At 41.4% G+C, this 18,961-nt stretch overlaps 1 protein-coding gene across 1 annotated transcript; it reads left to right on the top strand.

Annotated features, from left to right (window-relative positions):
* Positions 1 to 7,528: 7,528 nt before the first annotated feature.
* Positions 7,529 to 9,953, top strand: MAGEE2 (MAGE family member E2). The gene has a single exon (XM_003824399.5). The coding sequence runs from the start codon at positions 7,818 to 7,820 to the stop codon at positions 9,384 to 9,386; it is 1,569 nt and encodes a 522-aa protein (XP_003824447.1). The 5' UTR covers positions 7,529 to 7,817; the 3' UTR covers positions 9,387 to 9,953.
* Positions 9,954 to 18,961: the final 9,008 nt, after the last annotated feature.

The following is an 18,961-nucleotide window of genomic DNA, read 5'->3' as shown; positions in this document are numbered from 1 at the left end:
TGGATTGGGTTAATTTGAAAACCTTGTCCTTGAGTTCTAAAATTCTTTCTTCTGCTTATTCAATTATATTGCTGAGACTTTCCAGGGCATTTTGCATTTCCATAATTGCTCCAATGTTTCCTGAAGTTTTGATTGTTTTTATTTATTTATGCTATCCGTTTCATTGAATATTTCTCCCTTCACCTCTTTATTTTTTTTTTAAATTTCCTTACATTCGGCTTTGCCTTTCTCTGGTGCCTTCCTGATTAGCTTAATAGGTAGCCTTCTGAATTCTTTTTCAGGTAAATCAGGGACTTCTTCTTGGTTTGGATTCATAGCTGGTGAGCTAGTGTGATTTTGGGGGTATGTTAAAGAACTTTGTTTTTTCATATTACCAGAGTTGGTTTTCTGGTTCATTCTCATTTGGGTAGAACCTGTCACAGGGAAGGTCTAGGGCTGAAGGCTGCTGTTCAGATTGTTTTGTCGCACCGGGTGTTCTCTTGTAGTACTCTCCTCCTTTTTCTATGGATGTGGCTTCCTGAGAGCCAAGCTGTGGTGATTATTATCTCTCTTTTGGATCTAGCCACCCAGCAAGTCTACTAGGCTCTGGGCTGGTACTGGGGGTTATCTGCAGAGTCCTGTGATGTGTACCATCTGTGGGTCTCTCAGCCATGGATACCAGCACCTGTCCTGGTGGAGGTGGCAGGGGGGTGAAATGGACTCTGTGAGGGTTCTTAGCTTTGGTGGTTTAATTCACTATTTTTGTGCTAGTTGGCCTGTCAGGTGCTTTCCTGAGAGCATCAGCTGTGGTACTATGGGGAGAAACAAGCGGTGAGTGGGGCCCTAGAACTCCCAAGAGTATATGCCCTTTGTCTTCAGTTACCAGGGTGCGTAGGGAAAGACCATTGTGTCCCCACAATGGTCCCCTAGCAGGGCTAGGCATGTTTGAGCTCAGACTCTTTCCTTGGGCATGTCTTGCTTTGGCTGCTGTGGGGGATAGGGATGAGGTTCCCAGGTCAATGGAGTTATGATCTTAGGAGGATCATGGCTGCCTCTACTCTGTTACACAGGCTGTCAGGGAAGTGGGGGAAAGCTAGCAGTCACAGGCCTCACCCAGCTTCCACTCAACCCAAAGGGCTCGGCTGGAGGTTTCCTTTTCCTTGTGGCCTTTCCCCAGTGCTTCTGGCAGTCCTCTTCAAGAACCCCTGTGAGGCAAAGCAGAAATGGCTTGCTAGGGAACCCAGTGAGTCAACAGGGCTTTCCCTGCTGCTTTCTGTACCCCTGTATTTCAGTCCGCTCTCTAAATTGACTCAGCTCCAGGTAAGGTCAAAATATTCTCCTCTAATCTAGACCTTCAGGTTTCCCAGTGGAGGAGTGTGTTCAGGGGTGGATGATCTCCCTTTCCCAATTCCAGTTTGGGCACTCACAGTATTTGGGGTGTCTCCTGGGTCCTGCAGGAGCAAACCACTTCCTTCAGAGGGACTGTGGGTTCTCTTGGTTTTCCTAATGTATTCCTGCAGTCGTTCTGAAGCAAAAGTTCATGATGCAAGCCTACACATAGCCTGGTATACTATCAGATAAGCCTTGGTGCTCTCCTGTTGAACTTGAACATTTTCACACATCACCAACTTCAGATAAGACCAATCTATGATGAAAACTGATCAAGACAAAAACATGACTACTGTATAATCAGATCTGAGCACATTAAAATATGTAGATTGTCTCTGCAACAAAAATTACCAAGCATACCTATATCCTTGCTAACATGAGTGAGTGTCACTCCTTTACCAATTATATTCTTAGCCTTTCTAAGCTTCTGTCCTTCTAGATAAGATTTGTTAAGACACCCAAACATAAAATTCCCCTAGTTCCTGTCAGAATCCAATCCTGAGTGAACACCCACATCCTTTACATCCTCCACCAAATCACACAAATGAAGCTCAGATCTCATAATAAGTCCCTTTCACATCCACTTACTGAGACAATTCTCCATAATGTGTGTTGTCCCTTTAATGAGTAATAAACCCAATTTGTTCAACTACAGGTATATCCTTGGTTGTCGATATCTAGAGGGCATTTATACTCAAAAGCATATTGAGAAAAATTAGAGATCAAAATACATGAAGGGCTACACCATATTAAGGGATTGTAAGACTTGATATTTTAAAAATACTGACTCTTTTAAATTGGGAAGTGACAAAATTCCAAGGCTTCTCAAGTATGAATGTTGATAATAAATTCTAAAATTTAAATAAAATGCAATGGGGCATGAATAGTCAATGCAATATTTAATAAGAACTAGAAAACTAACATTACCATATAGTAATACCTGTCAAATTAAAACAATTAAGACAGTGTGGTATTATTGCAAGATAAACAACCTGAGAAATGGAACAACATTGAGAAGATATAAAAAAGCCCATACATATTTGATCACCTGATTTATGACAAGCATGATACTACAATGCCATGATGAAAGCTGGGTTTTCTTTTTTGCAATAATGGTGCTTGATAAATTGAAAATTGGTGTGGTATTTTACCATTTACCATGTGGTGGAAATAAAATGAAAACTCGACCTCTTACCTTACATCATACTCAAAAATAAATTCCAGATAATTTTTACATCTCAAAATAAAAGGTAAAACAATAAATCGTATTTGAAGAAGGCACAGAAATACTTCATTGTCACCTTGGTATACACAAAGATTTTTTAAACATAGCTCATAAAGCACTAATCACACAGGAAATTAATTGATAATGTGGACTACACAATGACTAAGAACTTCTGCTCATTGAAAGATAACATTAAGACTGTGAAAATGTAACCAATATATGAGATAAAACATTTGCAGTACATATATTTGACAAAAGACTTGTATCTATAAAGTACAAAACTTTACAAGTCAACAAGAAAAGAAAGACAGATCAGTTGAAAAAAATGGGCAAAACACTTGAACAAGTATCTCACAAAAGAGAATATCCAAGTGGCTGATAAACACATAAAAATGAGGTCAGTGTTATTTGTTACCAGTGATAGGTAAATTAAAATCATAATACCATACTGCTTCACCACTCATTAAAATAGTTATCATGAAAAAGGAAAAAAAAAAGCAAGTATTGGTTAAGACATGGAGAAACCAGAACACTCATTCTCTGCTTATGAGAGTACAAATTGGTGTGACTCCTTCTGGGAATTCTTCAAAGTAGCTGAAAGTATGCATAATCTGTGATCCAAAAACTGTGTTCCTAAGTACCCAATATGAGTGTATGCAAAAGTTCATGAAATGACATATACTAGAATATTAAAAGCAGCACTATTTATTCCAAAAACTGGAAATTACCCAAATGCCCATTGCCATTATAATGAGTAAAAATATATATGTTCAAAAAATAGAAAGCTATAAGGCAAACAATCGAATGTTTTATAATCATAAACAACAGTATGCATGAATCTCACAAACATAATATTCACTAAAAGATGTTAGACACGAAAATAACTATACTGTATAATTCCAATTATATAGAGTTTAGAAATGGGCAAAAATGAATCTATGGTGTTAAAACTTAAGATGATGTTTACTCTTGGGACAGAGGGTCTTCAAATGAGTGGAAGGAGGTGTAAGGGGGACTTCTGGTTGCTGGTAATATTCTGTTTGTTGACTGGCTGCTTGTCATACAAATATGTCCAACTTATGAAAATTCATTGACCTGCATACTTATAATTTACACACTTTTATATAGAAATGTTGTATTTTAATAAAAGTATGAAAAAAGAGAAAATTAGAAGAACAAATACGAAAATGTTAAAAACAAATATCTCGGGTGGGTGGAAACATGGATATTCAAAAAAATTTTGACATGTTCTTGTATACTCCAACTTAATAATAATCAGGTCTTGTTATTTGAAACTGAATAAATATTATTGCTTAAAAATGAATTGAATCTAAATGCTTATTACAATTTTAGATATAAAGAAATAAATATAAAAATTTGGGGTATAGCTACCACAATATTATAGCCATACAATGTCATCCAGGGATGATATTTTATGTATGTGAATTTTCTATGTAATTATAATGTTCACTTGAGCACCAATCTTTTTTTTAAAAAAGTTATGATTTTCTGGATTTAAAATTCTGTAATACTTACTTATCTGCCCTCTTAAACAAAAGTTAACTTTTCTTGATAAGTCGAGGTCATTCATGATTATACTATACAGTAAAGAATTTGAGAAAAATTAGAACCTCTAGGCATTTCTGTCCTTGCACTGAATGCCCTCAGATAACATAGTATTTCAGTCACAATGTCAGCTATGAACATTGTTTCCATCTCCTTCCATTTGAATTATCTATCAATTATCACTTCTTGAGGCTACCTTCTAGCTACTCATACTCCCATACTTCTTAATATTCTGCCTTTAATATCCATTAGCCTGATAAGATAAATGACCAGCTTTTTATGAAAAGTGTTTTTTAAAAAGCTAAATATGAGTAAAAAAAATTATAATGATATACCACAATGCACCCACCAGAATGCCTACAATCAAACAGAACAATAATACCAAGTGTGGACAAGAATACAGAGCAATAGAAATTTTTATGCACTACATGGAATACAAACTGATGCAAGAATTTTGAAAAACTCTCTGGTAATATCTATGAAAACTAAAAATATACATACTTGTGACCTAGTAATTTTACTCATAGACTTATTTCCAACATAAATATACACATAAACTAAAAGAAAATTGCAAAAAGGTTCATAGTAACATTACTTGCAATAGCCAAAAATGGGAAACAAAGCAAATGCCCATCAACAGTTGACAGGATAAGTTGTGGTACATATTTCTACAATGGTAAACTATATAGTAATGATAATGAACAAACTACTTTTATATACAACATGGGTAAATAACACAGTGTAGGATTTTGTTGGAAAAAGAGAACTACAAATAAATATATGATGTATAATTCTACTAATATTAGTCAAAGTTTGGGTGGAGGCAAAACTAACTGTGATGCTAGAAGTCTGAACAGGGGTTTTCTCTCAGGACAAATGAGTGGGAAGAGATTGGGAGGGAGTGTCATGGGAGCTTCTGAGATGCTGTAATGGTCTGTTTCTTGAGTGGCATCATGGTCAGATGGTATGTTAAATTTATCATAATTTATCAAGCTCTACATTCATGATTTGTTTACTCTGTGTATGCCATATTTCAATATTAACGTGAAAAAACACTTTATTAAAATTGTTCTGGAAATGTATAAAAAGGAGGTCAGGAAGCATCAAAAAAAGTTCAGAATGGAGAGCATGATCTCATCTTTTTTACATTATACTTAAAGAGCGGAAAACATGCCATATGTCACAGTCACAGAGACAGCTTTTTGTTATTCATTTAACAATAACTAGAACTTTTTAGAAACTTGTAGAATAGAAATAGCTGAGACAAGAAGTGTAGCTCAATATGGCCAGGAAGAAGATATCATGGAAGGATGTACTGGGGAATAAAGATGAAGATAGAGAGCCAAGTAGCGACCAACTTGTTAAGGGTTTCAATGCTGTGGAATGGGATCAGGATGTCATTTCAGAGATAAGATGCTGCCATTCAATGTTGCTTTTCTTTATTAGATGGAGGGAGTAGTAGGAGGTTCAACTCGCGACAAACTGTGAGCTGAATTTCAGGGGGAAAATGTACCAAATTGTTTGTTTTTGTTTATAACTACAGAGCTTAAAGATCTTATCTCAATTTGCCCCCTGGGAAGCACCTATCTAAGACAAGGAACAGGAGCCCTTCTGGGGAAGGGTAAAGACCAGGGTGAAGGGCCCCATCAGGTCTGGCCTTAATCATACCTTTGTAGCAGCTTGGAAGACAGTGCTGGTTTCTACAACACTCTCCCCGAAAAAAAGGATCAGCATACAAACCACACATTTCTACCTTCTAGAACATGCACATTCATTTGTGTAAACATTGATCTCTTTAGCCTAGTTTGACTAAATTCGTGGCCCTGAGTTACCTACTTCAGTACTGAAGAAAGCACCTGGGATGTAGACAGTTTCAGAGGTGAGTAACCCCCACATGTGAACACAGTAGCCTCTGAAGGAATTCCAGGGCATAAGATTACTGAATGTAATGTTCTGTGGAATGTAACAGTATTCATTACCATCAAGAATTTAAGGAAGAATTTCAATTGTAACTGCAGATGGCAACCCTATATAAATCTTTTCCCTTTCCAATGCCGCACTGAAAAATGCAACCATCATAGTCTTCAACTTGATGATTGAAGTCTAGGATTACACCTATGTTTTAGCCCAACTATTTTAGTAGAGCTCTCAGAAAATAAAGCAGCTGACTCACCTCTTCCTGGCAAAAGTGTTTGGATTATGCCTCCCCAAACACACGTGTGCTGGCATGCATACACATACATAAACCCTCTGAATAAATAGTTTCTATTCTGATGCTGCCATTCCTGCCCTGTGGGGCCACAACAAGCTTTGACATACTAAGTGAAGAACAGAAAATCCAATCCTTACTGTCTAGCAACCTTCATCCTCATCTACCACCCATTCTAGTGCACTCGGGCTCTAGTCACCGTGGTGAGTGGCTGTTACACAAACTTGTACCTACACTCCTCTAGGCCTTTCCTGTTGCTGTTACTTCAGGTTAGAATACTACTATAAACCCTTCCCATTTATTCATCACTTAGAGCTCAACTCCTTCTTGAGGCTTTATTGGAAACTGCCCGCAATTTAACATACCCCAGACTAAGCTGTAATTCAATACTTACCTCTGTGTTTGTATCACATGTTAATTGACCCTCCATCAGAGCACCTATTTTCATCTATTTTATGAGTCATGTTTAATAAATAAGGTTAAAGATCAGATGGTGTGAGAGAAAGTAATATGCTTGAGACTGACAGACCTGAGTGGTCTCTTCCATTTATTGCTGCTTGACTTTGGACAGGTACATTTACCTCCATGACCCAGTTTCCTCATCTGTAAAATGAGGATCATTAAGAGTAGCTATCTAAGAGCTAGCATTATATGAATAAGTATGAGGAAAATGAAAGCACCAGAAAGAGTGCCTGCACATAGTCGGTGCTCCATAAGCGTTATCTCTCATTATTATTACCATTGTTTGAACCTACCCCAGAATGTAAGCTCCATACAAAAAGGGAAAAATCACTATGTTTGTATTCTGATGTACAGCACTGTGCCTGGCATGTGGCATGTGGTCAGTAAATATCTGTTGAGTGAATGGATGCTTTAACGAATCTGTGAAATAATTCTAATCGTTAGCGCCCTCCTCCTCCTCCTCCTCCCTTCCTCCACCTTCTGCTCCTCCTCCTCCTCTCTGAATCCTCTACCGCCTGATAGCATGGTGCTTTAAGCCCCACAGAAAAACTTCAAGTGGAGGGAGCATCACTGAATGGCTCCTCATCCCTTGACCCTTTTGCTATATCTGTTACTCCATTTCTCGAATTCTCTTCTCTAACAAGTTCGAGTTCAGCAGCAACCACTTCAACCAGCCTAGCCTGCCCTTCAGAGGTGAGGGGGCAGGAATGAGAGACAAAGCATGGAAGACGAGGAGTGGGGCGTGGCCACCACGATGCAAAGACTGACTGCGCCTGCGTAGGCTGCGGCAAAATAACGCTCTGAGGCTTGCAGTCGTTGCTGGCCAGCGTTTGTGTAGAAAGATCGCTCTTCACACCAGATTTCACTTTTGATCCTTCCAGCTCCAGGGTCTCGGGCTTCAGCTTTGTGCCGAGGCACCAACACTGCTGCGGTCCTCTCTCCGACTGATCGCTGATCTCACCGTTCCCGCTCCTGTCTCCTGGAACCATGTCTCTGGTAAGCCAGAATGCACGCCGCTGTAGCGCAGAGATCACTGCAGATTACGGCGACGGCAGAGGTGAAATACAAGCTACTAACGCCTCCGGGTCCCCCACTTCCATGCTAGTCGTTGATGCCCCCCAGTGCCCTCAGACGCCAATCAACTCTCAGTGTGTCAACACTTCCCAGGCCGTTCAGGACCCGAATGACCTGGAGGTCCTGATCGACGAGCAGTCCAGACGTTTGGGGGCGCTCAGGGTCCATGACCCTCTAGAAGACAGGTCGATTGCTTTGGTGAATTTCATGAGAATGAAAAGCCAGAAGGAGGGGTCTATCCAGCAGTCCGAGATGCTGGAGTTTCTCAGAGAGTACTCAGATCAGTTCCCTGAGATCCTCAGACGAGCCTCAGCTCACCTGGACCAGGTCTTTGGGTTGAACCTGAGAGTTATTGATCCTCAGGCTGACACCTACAATTTAGTCAGCAAACGGGGTTTCCAGATCACCGATAGGATAGCGGAGTCCCTGGACATGCCAAAAGCAAGTCTCCTGGCCCTAGTCCTAGGCCACATCCTCTTGAATGGGAACCGAGCAAGAGAGGCCTCCATTTGGGACTTGCTGCTAAAAGTTGATATGTGGGATAAGCCTCAGAGGATCAACAACCTCTTTGGGAACACAAGGAACCTCCTCACTACTGACTTTGTGTGCATGCGATTCTTGGAGTACTGGCCGGTGTATCGCACTAATCCCCTTGAATTTGAGTTCTTGTGGGGCTCTAGAGCCCACAGGGAAATCACAAAGATGGAAGCCCTGAAGTTTGTGTCAGATGCCCATGATGAAGAACCCTGGAGCTGGCCAGAAGAATATAAGGCCCTGGAAGCTGACAAAACCAAAGAAAGAAGCCTGACTGCTGGCTTAGAGTTCTGGTCGGAGGACACTATGAATGATAAGGCAAATGATTTGGTCCAGTTGGCTATTAGTGTCACTGAGGAGATGCTGCCTATACATCAGGATGAGCTATTGGCTCACACTGGCAAAGAATTTGAGGATGTGTTCCCAAATATCCTCAATAGAGCTACTCTAATTCTTGATATGTTCTATGGGTTGTCTCTGATTGAGGTTGATACCAGTGAGCACATCTACCTCCTTGTCCAGCAACCAGAATCAGAGGAAGAGCAAGTGATGCTAGAGAGCCTGGGGAGACCCACTCAAGAATATGTAATGCCAATCCTAGGTTTGATCTTCCTGATGGGCAACCGTGTCAAAGAGGCCAATGTCTGGAACTTGCTTCGAAGATTTAGTGTGGATGTAGGGAGAAAGCATTCCATCACCCGTAAGCTTATGAGACAGCACTATCTGGAATGCAGGCCACTGTCCTACTCTAATCCAGTTGAATATGAGCTTCTATGGGGTCCTCGAGCTCACCATGAAACCACCAAAATGAAAGTCTTGGAGTACATGGCCAGGCTCTACAGAAAGCGACCACAGAACTGGCCAGAACAATATAGGGAGGCTGTGGAAGATGAGGAGGCCAGAGCCAAATCTGAGGCAACTATCATATTTTTCCTTGACCCCACGTGAAGTCTAGGGAATATGTATCACTTCAGCTGAGTGGCATAAGTTAAAGATGCCTTGGTAAAATAGGCATTGGGGCTCTAAATTAGAATCCAGGGAGGGCTTGTGTGGGAAGTACAAATTGTGCTTGCTGTCTGTGTTCCAATTCTAGTAGTATTTCCTTCCTTTTAATATACTCTTGGATTAGGTTAATGACCAATATTTATAAATGGAATTTTTCATTTGCCATCCCGGTCTTGTTTCAGCATAAAAGTTCAGACAGCTCTGTAAAATGTATTGATAATATTTACATCTTTGAAATAATCAGTAAAATGGTCTGGTACAGGAGTTAAATAACAATGACACACACACAACAAAACAAACACAAAACCACTGATCTGTGATTGCTCTCCCTTTGTGTCTACTGCCGTATACATATATACAACTATATATACACAAATATATATATACACAAATATATATATACACAAAACTGTCATTTACCTGTATTTGCAATAAAAGCATAATGAATTAGACACTATGCTTGTGCATTCATTTATTCTATAGGCATTTATTAAGCACCTGCCATGCTCTGAGAACAGTGCTGTGTGCTGGGAATAAAAGAGTGAAGAAGACCCAGCTGGGCTCCAGGGCTTAAGGGGGAGGGCTCATGGAAGTAAACCAGCAATTATATTATGCTATGGAAAGTGGCATAATAGGCATAAGCTCAGAGTTCTATGAGAGTCCACAAGAATAACTCCCGATTTTAAGTGCTGGGAAAGATAATGGGAAGGTGATGGCATCTAAGATAGTCTGGGGAAGGTGCAGGGGTGTCAAGCCTGGATGAGTGGGAAAGTAGTCAGGAATAGTGGTGGGAAGGATGAAGTGGTATGGAGGGCTGGGGACAAGATGTGCTTTAGTGGCATCTATTGTAAGATCTGAGGTTGGGGAGAGGAAGGGAAGGACTGCTAGTGAAGACAGAAGCAGCGTGTAAAGCACCTGTGAAGAATTTGAAATAGCTCAGAAAGACAATGACTTTAAAGGAGGAGTGGGAGAAATAACTCTGTGGCAGAGGTAACAAGGGCCCATATCCTCAGAGTGACTCTTGAGAGCCAACAATGGCCTTGCACCTTCAGTCAAACTGAAAAATCTACCTGGAGGAACTCTGCAGGGGATCCTCTGCCAATGCAGTTTATTTCAGCACCCAAGCTGTTAAGGTGAGTGTTTGCATTTAGGCTGTCTTCATTCTGATCCCCCTTACAGCTTCTAACCTGTCTCGTAGCTCCCCATAAGCCTTCCCTAGAGAGCCAGCAGGTAACAATTTCTGAGAGGGAGCCCTGGTATAAGGATGAGTGTCATATGGAAAATCACTTATTACAGAGGGATGGCTGCTGCCTACCGGTAGTGTAGGATCTATATCTCTTCATTTCCTGGCACACAGAAGCTTTCTGCCTTTTTCATCCATTTAATCACCGGGGGCTACTCCCATCTGCTACCTCCTATTAGATGGGAGAGAGTTGGAAGACATTCCTCACATTTTCATCAGCCTCAGGAAGAGAACGACACAATCGTTTCGCTGGGGGAGCGGCAGGGAGAAGGAAGATACGCCGTTTTGTATCCAAAGTCTGGCCGGCTGAGATGCAGAAGCCTAATTAGAGCTGTCGGCTTGGGGATGCCACTGCGCAGGCGCACTCCGCGGTTGCTAGGGCAATACAGCCCAGTCTCAGTGATCTTCTCATCGGTAGCATTCCAAAGTCTGAATGCTAAGGGCAGGGCTTCTAGCGACGAGAAAATGAGTAATTGGAAAGTCTGGTCTGAAAGGGTTCTTGAAAATGGGGTGGGGTGGGGTTGTCAGGCGGGAGAGTATCCATCTCAAAATCTGGGACCTTGGAACGAAATCTTGCCTGTGTGCTAAACAGCAATTCTCTCATTCTTCAGCTCCCTTGGACTGTTAACCCATACATGCTTGTGAGACGGGAGAGGGTATGGAAGCAAGCACGTTAAGTTGCCAAGTTTTTTTTACTCTGACTTTTTGGATTGGTGCAATTTCTGGGTCCACAAACATGTCAGCTCTTCTGGGGGACTCCAGTAAAGAGAGAAAGAAATCTGCCAAGGGGAACATGTAGCATCTGGACAACGATGATCAATGTAATGCTGCCAATTGTTTTAATACTAAATATGCGTCAGGCACTGTGCTGGGTTCTTCATGTTCTTAGATCTAATCTTTCCACCATTTCTCTAAGAAGCATTTTAATAGTCCCACTTAACACTACAGGAAACTGAGGCTTAACTAATATGCCCAAGGTCACACAGCCAGTCAATGAGAACTGGGCTTGGAGTCCAAGGATCCCCACTCTGGGCCTGTCCAATAATCCCCCTCAAATTTTCTGACTTTTGGAATATACAAAGAAAGGCTGCATGGTCAGAGTGGAGAAGCAAGATGATAGCACTCAGGAGAATGAAAGTGAAGCTGAAATTTCTCCAGGCTCTTCCTTGTTCCACCACTGGGGCTCCATGAGAGCTGTCTTGGTATAGAGTATGCATTTCTGTCCAGTCTCCCTACTCTGACCTATGAGTCTTCTCCAGCTGAACCTCTTCAAGCCTCCAGCCTTATCTGCTTATCTCATTTAGAGAGCGTCAAATATCATCGTTTCTGGAGCTCCAGAAGTGTTAAGTAATTTTTTTGGAATCTTGAAAGAACAATGACCTGAAAGAACTTCTGACCTGCCCAGGGTTGCTCAGAGTGCAAGAACAGAAGTGGGAAATAGCCCTGTGTCACAGAGACCACGTGCAGTTTTCCAGAAGTGACAAGAGTGAGACTTGCAGGGCACATGCCTATGGTGTGGGAAAAGGTATAGTCTCTCTGTGTCCACAGCCATTCCTTTGAAGACCAAGAGAGATTTGAGTACTCCCATCCTTTAGGCACCACTTTAGAATTAACGCCCACTAAGAAACACTTAGGGGTAGAAGTGAGTGTCTGGTAAACAAGACTTACAGAGGATGCTGTACAAATTACTCCAATGTAAGTCACTATTAAGCCTTTAGAACACCAGACAAAATATCTTTCTTATCTTTGTGAACTCATTTGGAAGATGGAAAGGCCTGAGTTCATTTGCAGACTCTGTGGGCCATCAATGTCCACCAAGTATTGAAGTTTTGGCCATGTTGGGGCTTGCAGAATAGGTATTGGTTAGATATGGATTCATCATCCTGTATATATTCCATCCAGAATTCCCTTTAACCTATGATTTGGATCCTTCCTAGGGAGACAACACGGAGAATATAATCACTTTCAGTTCCTGAGTCCTAGGAGTGCCCTCTTTCAGGGATGAGTGGTTAGAAAAGCTTTTCCTGCCCCTTCTCTACATCAGCTTCATACACACACAAGCCATCCAGAAATAAACATACAATCCAAGCAAAAGCTGAGCTAGACTGGCATATGTGGATTTCAAGGAAATTCCCCCTGCCCCAAGGATTGCTGCCCCTAAATCCTCCAATACTGACAATCTAGACCAACTCATAAGTGTCTTTCATGTTCAGACAAGACCCCTGCAGTCTCCTTCTTCTTTCTTAGAGGGGATCTCCAGACAGTAAGATTTCTCGTTGAACAGGGTTTGTCTTCCATCTCAATGAGTGCTCAACAATATCTTTAGGAATTCTCTGCAGGCAGGATTTGAAGATAGTTGCCAAAAAAAGTTGCAAAAAAGTTGCAAAAAAGTGTACCCTGAAATATTAATACTTTTGCTCTCTAGAAACCATAGGAATAAACAAGCACCTGATAAGGATGGGGCAATATATTTGGAATGGTTAAGAACTCTAGATCTGGACGGTACTTTTTCTGTCACTTACTAGCTGTGTGAACTTGGGAAAGTTACTCACATCTTTCTAGGCCACTTAATGCTGTTTTCAATAAATTGATAGAAAATCCCAGTCACATATCTACCATTTGATGATTTCAGAACTGTAACCCAAACCAGTTGTATCTTAGTCTAGTGATATTTCCATGCCATACAACTGCTTTTAGAACTACTACTTGTCAACACCTGGGTAGCTGAAGTCAAACAACTCCTGGGTTGTTAGAATCACTAGTCTTTGTTTTCTTTAGAAAATACTTCAGGCAAATGTTAATCCCAGGTGGTTATGAATTAGTGAGGTTTAGGTGCATCAAGAATATATTATTTGTAGACTCCAATACACAAGATATTTTTATGGAGGCATATGGGTGGTCTATTTAAGCAGACCTCAGTGTCCTACAGGAAACCACCTGCTGACTTGCCACTCAGGGCTTCAGTCAGTGAGGATGATTTCCTTTCTAAGGGGAAAGAGTTAGGGAGGGAGTTGGGAGCTGAGGCCTAAGGTCCAAGCAGCCTCTTTCAAACTGTTCTTCTCTTGAGAGCATCTTCTTTGGCATGGGCTAGACAGGATAAAGTTTCTGTCCTCTAAGTGTTCACTTCTTTGGTAATATAGAAGGGAAGGAGGATAGAGAAAGGGAAGACACAAGAATAGCCATTGTTTCTAAAGCTGACCTCTCTACTGAAGACTTGACCTGCTCAGGCCACAGCTCAGACGAGCTTATTTTCCTGTAGAGGCTGCAGGAAAATGGTGCCCTGGCGAAGGACCCAGCCTGGATTGCCTCCTTCTGCAAGATAAAGAGGGCTTCTGTCCTGGAAGAAGGTATTTATCATTCCAGGTGGTAAAGGAGATCACCCTGAGATCCAGCTGTGGGGGCCAGGTATGGAGAGCTGGTTGCACACAGGATTGTTCCCCTTTCTCTGTAATGGGGGTGGGGGTTGCAAAAGGCCTAGGAGGGAGGGAGTAAGAAAAATAATCTTTGGCAGGTTGTTAACATCAACCATTTATATAATGTTTCGTCACATAAATATAGCCATGGACATCCTTATAGTTTCTAACAGGGGAGAACTGCAGAACTCCTGGAACTAACACTTCTGTCCAAACCCCTGTAGTAGTAAGAGATCTAACTAAACTCTAGCATGGTTTCTCACAGCCTAAGGCTGGGTCCCTATAATTGACCCCAAACCCCACTAAAATGACTGCCTGAGAAAGTTCAATGCTGACAGGAAAATATACTGTTTGTTCTTGACAAAATCTGATGATAAGACCCTGACCTCCCTTTTTTAGAGCACTTATTTAAAAGGGCTTATTACAGTGAATATGTATCTCTTACAATTTAGAAATGTCTCTCCCAAGGATCTGAGAGCCATTTCTTTGAAATGTAATCAAGAAAGATAGGAACCCTGTCTTCCAGTCTCTGTGGAAGGACAAATCCTAACTTTGATAACTGCCGGCTAACAAACACAGATGGCCTAAACACAGTGCATTTACACTGACCAATCTTTTGTAGTTTTCACTTCTCTGACTCTACTCAGCCCCCAACATCATTCTCCCTTTAAAACGCCCAAACCACCTTTGCACAAATTGGAATGGAGCTCAGCTTTTTTCAGCATTGTTAGTAGTTACTGAATAAGATCTGTTTTCACTACTTTAAGTATCTTTGACACGGGGAGGATGAATAGTAGCCAGACATGTGCTGAATGAAGATAATTCACTCTCCAGCTCTGAGAGGGAACAAACTAGCTAGTCCCTGAGGTGAATGGTAAAGTCAATACCTCTTTTCTAGATAGCCTTTATTGCCTACTCCACCCACGAGGAACCACACCCAGCTCTGCCCAGCCCTCAGGTAGTTCCACTTGAGGCTGTCCTGCCCCCCTGAAACCCCTATACACTGGAGAAGCCCAGAGATGTCTGGCCTATCTGAAGACCACTTACCCAGTTCAATTTAATAAGCAATTTTGAAACACTTGTTATATGTTGGCCTTATTGTATTAGACACTGGGGTACAGGGATGAATTAGATGTGACCCCTGTCTAATCTGTGTTCTAACTCAATACTCAGCCTTGACTCTGTCGAAATATATGAGCAATCTATTAATGGTTTTATTTCAATGCATACCTGTTTCATTTATAAAATTTCCAGTTGTTTCTTTTTTAAAATATACCTTATTGTTAAAGAAGATTCCTGTTCTTGTCTTACAAATTACAGTCCCTTTTTCGTCTCTTTCAATATTTAAACCAGATTTATCTTTAAAGTTATTTTTACATTGATCTACTATTGTGTGTTTCATTAATTGTGAATTCTGCCATTTGTTGAGTCTGATTATTATCTAACACTTCAAACTATAAAACTACTACAAGAAAATATCACAGAAATTCTCCAAGACACCGGACTAGGCAAAGATTCGAGTAGTACCTCACAAGCACAGACAACCAAAGCAAAAATGGATAAATGAGATAATATCTAGTTAAAAGCCTTCTAAAAATTATAGGCAAGGTGGCTCACTCATTGCAGCCAAGAGAAATATCTGCCACCAAGAGACTAGGACATTGGGAAGCCTGGCACACTCCAAGCATATCTTTGGAGGAAAGACAATGAGAATTGATGGAGGGAAGACACAGATGCTGGGCTATAGAGAAAGGAAGGTGGGAACCCTGCAAGGGACTTCCATGCACTGGGACTTGTTCCTGGCCGCCAGCCACTCCCAGGGAAAAGGTAAGTTGAGCAGGTGAGGAGCAACCTGCCCACACCATGGATCTCTGGAATTCTGGCAGCAGGAGACCCCCTAACCTGCATGGACACTTATAGTGGCAGGCAGAGCTGCTTAGAGAAGTGGTAGAGGCAGAAGACCAGCCAGTGTGGAACCCAAAGGATTTGGTGTGTGAGTGTCTTCAGTGGAGTACAGCCAGGGATGTCCATCCCCCAAGGCTCACCTTTACTCCCCTAGTGCACATGCTTGCAGTGCAGCCTTGGGTGCCCAGCTGGAATGCCTCCTGGAGACACACATCACAGTTCCTGCACTGACAGACCATGCCTCACATTTGCAGAGCTCCAGCAGAGCAGCTTCTACTGGTGCACACAAGCCCACCCACACACTCCCCCAACTACAGCCTCCTCTGTGCCCCTTTGGCAGCACAAATTTGCCCACAGCTACCCCTGACATTGCTTTGTCAGTGCATGTGCATGCTGGTTGACCTCATGCCAGCATGCACATGCACTGACAGCATGCATTTATGTATGCACCCCACTATGCCACTACTCTGTATGTGAGCACACCCTGCCCACTCCTGCTGCACCACCATTGCTTGCATGTGTGCATAGAGACCAGCAGCCCTGGCCTCCACCCTGTGTTGCCACTGCTGCTTGTGTGAATGCATGCATGGAGGGCACTAGTTTCATATCTGCCGGTGTCATGCTTCCACACCAACATTGCCACCAACATGAATGCATGAATGGAAATCAACAGCCCCACCCCTCCCACATACTGTGCCACCGCCACTGCTACTATAAATGCCCACATGGAAACTGGCAACCCTGTGCCTTCCAGACTCCTTATCCAGCCAATGAGTGTGCACCATGCTGTGATTCCACCACTGCTGGCAGGTGGGAATTAGCATAGATTCTACTGCCACCACCCAGTGAAGTGTTTGATTGGCACCACCCATTGGAGTGTTGTAACCACCAGCCTTGGAATACATCAACCCCTCTAGCACAGCAGGTTCCTAATATCAAGAAGCCAAAGAACAAAGGTGGGGACCTAATACCAGCCCCCCAGAGTTAGTACCTGAGGCCCAGGAGTCCTGAGGTGAGCCTTGGCCTCCTAAAATCTTCCAGAAACAAAGTCTGTTGACTGAATCTACCACAACCAAACCCCTAAGGACATCAAAGAAGACAAAAAAATCTACCCAATGCTTTCCAAAGAAACAGGAACATCAATTATTGAAGAAACATCAACCCACAAAAATGAGAAAAAAAGCAGATCAAGAAGCCTGGCAACTAAGAAAGCTAGTGTCTTCTTCCCTTCAAAAGACTGCACTTTTTCCCCAGGAATGGTTCTTAACCAGGCTGAAATGGCAGAAGTAGAATTCAGAATAAGGATAGGAATGGAGATCCTTGAAATTCAGGATAAAGTCAAAACCTAATCCAAGGTTTCTAAGGAATACAATGAAACGGTAAAAGAGATGAAAGGCAATATGGCCACTTTTAGAAAGAATCAAAGTGATATGATAAAACTTAAAAACTAACTTCAAGAATTTCACAATGCAATCACAGTATTAACAGCAGAACTGACCAAGATGAGGAAAGAATCTCCGGGCTCAAAGGCTGGCTCTCTGAAATAACTCAGTCAAACAAAAAAAAGAAAAAACAATAAAGAAGTACAAACAAGCCTCCACGAAATATGGGATTACCTAAAGAGACCAAAACTATGACCTATTGGTATCCCTGAAAGAAAGAAAGAGAAAGTTTGCACTTCCCCTTTGCCCATTGATTCTGCTCAAGAAAATTCACATTTGGTCAAAATTAGTACAAAGTTCAGCTAGAAGCTTCTTTCACCCTGTGGCCCTTCCTTAATTCCAATGGCTTTGTACGCCCAAGGAAACCCATGAGATAAACACAAGGATGATTTCCACAAGCTCAAGCTGGAAACCAGGAGCGCCTACAGGGCTCTTTCCATTGATTCTTCTACTTTTATATTTTGCTAAGCTTCCTAAATCCGTTTCAGCTCTAGGTAAGGTAAAATCTTTCTTCCATGATTTATCACTTCTTTGGTTAAGTTAATTTCTAGGTATTTTATTTTATTTGTGGCTATTTTAAATAAGATTGCTTTTTCAATTTCTTTTTCAGATTGTTCACTGCTGGCATATAGAAATGCTACTGATTTTTGTAAGTTGATTTTGTATCCTGCAATTTTGTTTACTAGTTCTAATGGATTTGGTGGAATCTTTACACTTTTCCAAATATAAGGTTATATCATCTGCAAACAAACATACTTTGACTTCTTCCTTTCCAATATAAATGCCCTTTACTTCTTTTTCTTGCCTGATCTAGCTAGGACTTCCAGTACCATGTTGAACAGCAATGATGAAAGTAAGCATCAATGTCATGTCCTAGATCTCAGAAAAATAAAGCTGGCAGGTTTTCCCTACTCAGTATGATACTAGCTGTGTGTCTGTGACATATGTCTTTTATTGTGTTCAGGTATGTTCCCTCTGTACCAAGTTTTTCAGGGTTTTTTTTTTTATCATAAAGGGATGTTCCATTTTGTCAAATTTTTTTCAGCATCAATTGAAATTTCATTCTGTTGACATGATGTATCACAGTGATTGATTTGCATGTGGTAAGCCATCCTTACATCCCTAGGATAAATCCAACATGGTTATGATGAATAATCTTTTTAATACGTCATTATATTTGGTTTGCTAGTATTTAATTGAGAATCTTTGTGTCAATGTTCATCAAGAATACTGGCCTGTGGTTTTCTATTTTTGATGTGTCTTTTTCTGGTTTTGGTATCAGGGTAATACCGTCCTTGTACCAAGAGTTTGGAAGTATTCATTCCCCTATTTTTCAGAACAGTTTGAATAGGATTGGTATTAGTTCTTCTTTAAATGTCAAATTTCAGCAGTGAAGCTATCAGGTCCAAGACTTTTCTTTGCTGAGAGACGTTGATTATGGCTTTGATCTCATTACTTGTTATTGCTCTGATCATGTTTTGGATTTCTTCTAGGTTCAATCTTGGTAGGTTGCAT

The sequence above is a fragment of the Pan paniscus genome, chromosome X (assembly GCF_029289425.2).
Source record: "Pan paniscus chromosome X, NHGRI_mPanPan1-v2.0_pri, whole genome shotgun sequence".
NCBI classification, from domain to species: Eukaryota; Metazoa; Chordata; class Mammalia; order Primates; family Hominidae; genus Pan; species Pan paniscus.
The sequence above is the reverse complement of the archived record's forward strand: the minus strand, read 5'-3'. Positions and strand labels throughout refer to the sequence as shown.

Excerpts from the sequence above, each read along its gene's own strand:
- MAGEE2 (XM_003824399.5), top strand. The coding sequence starts at position 7,818 with ATGTCTCTGGTAAGCCAGAATGCACGCCGCTGTAGCGCAGAGATCACT.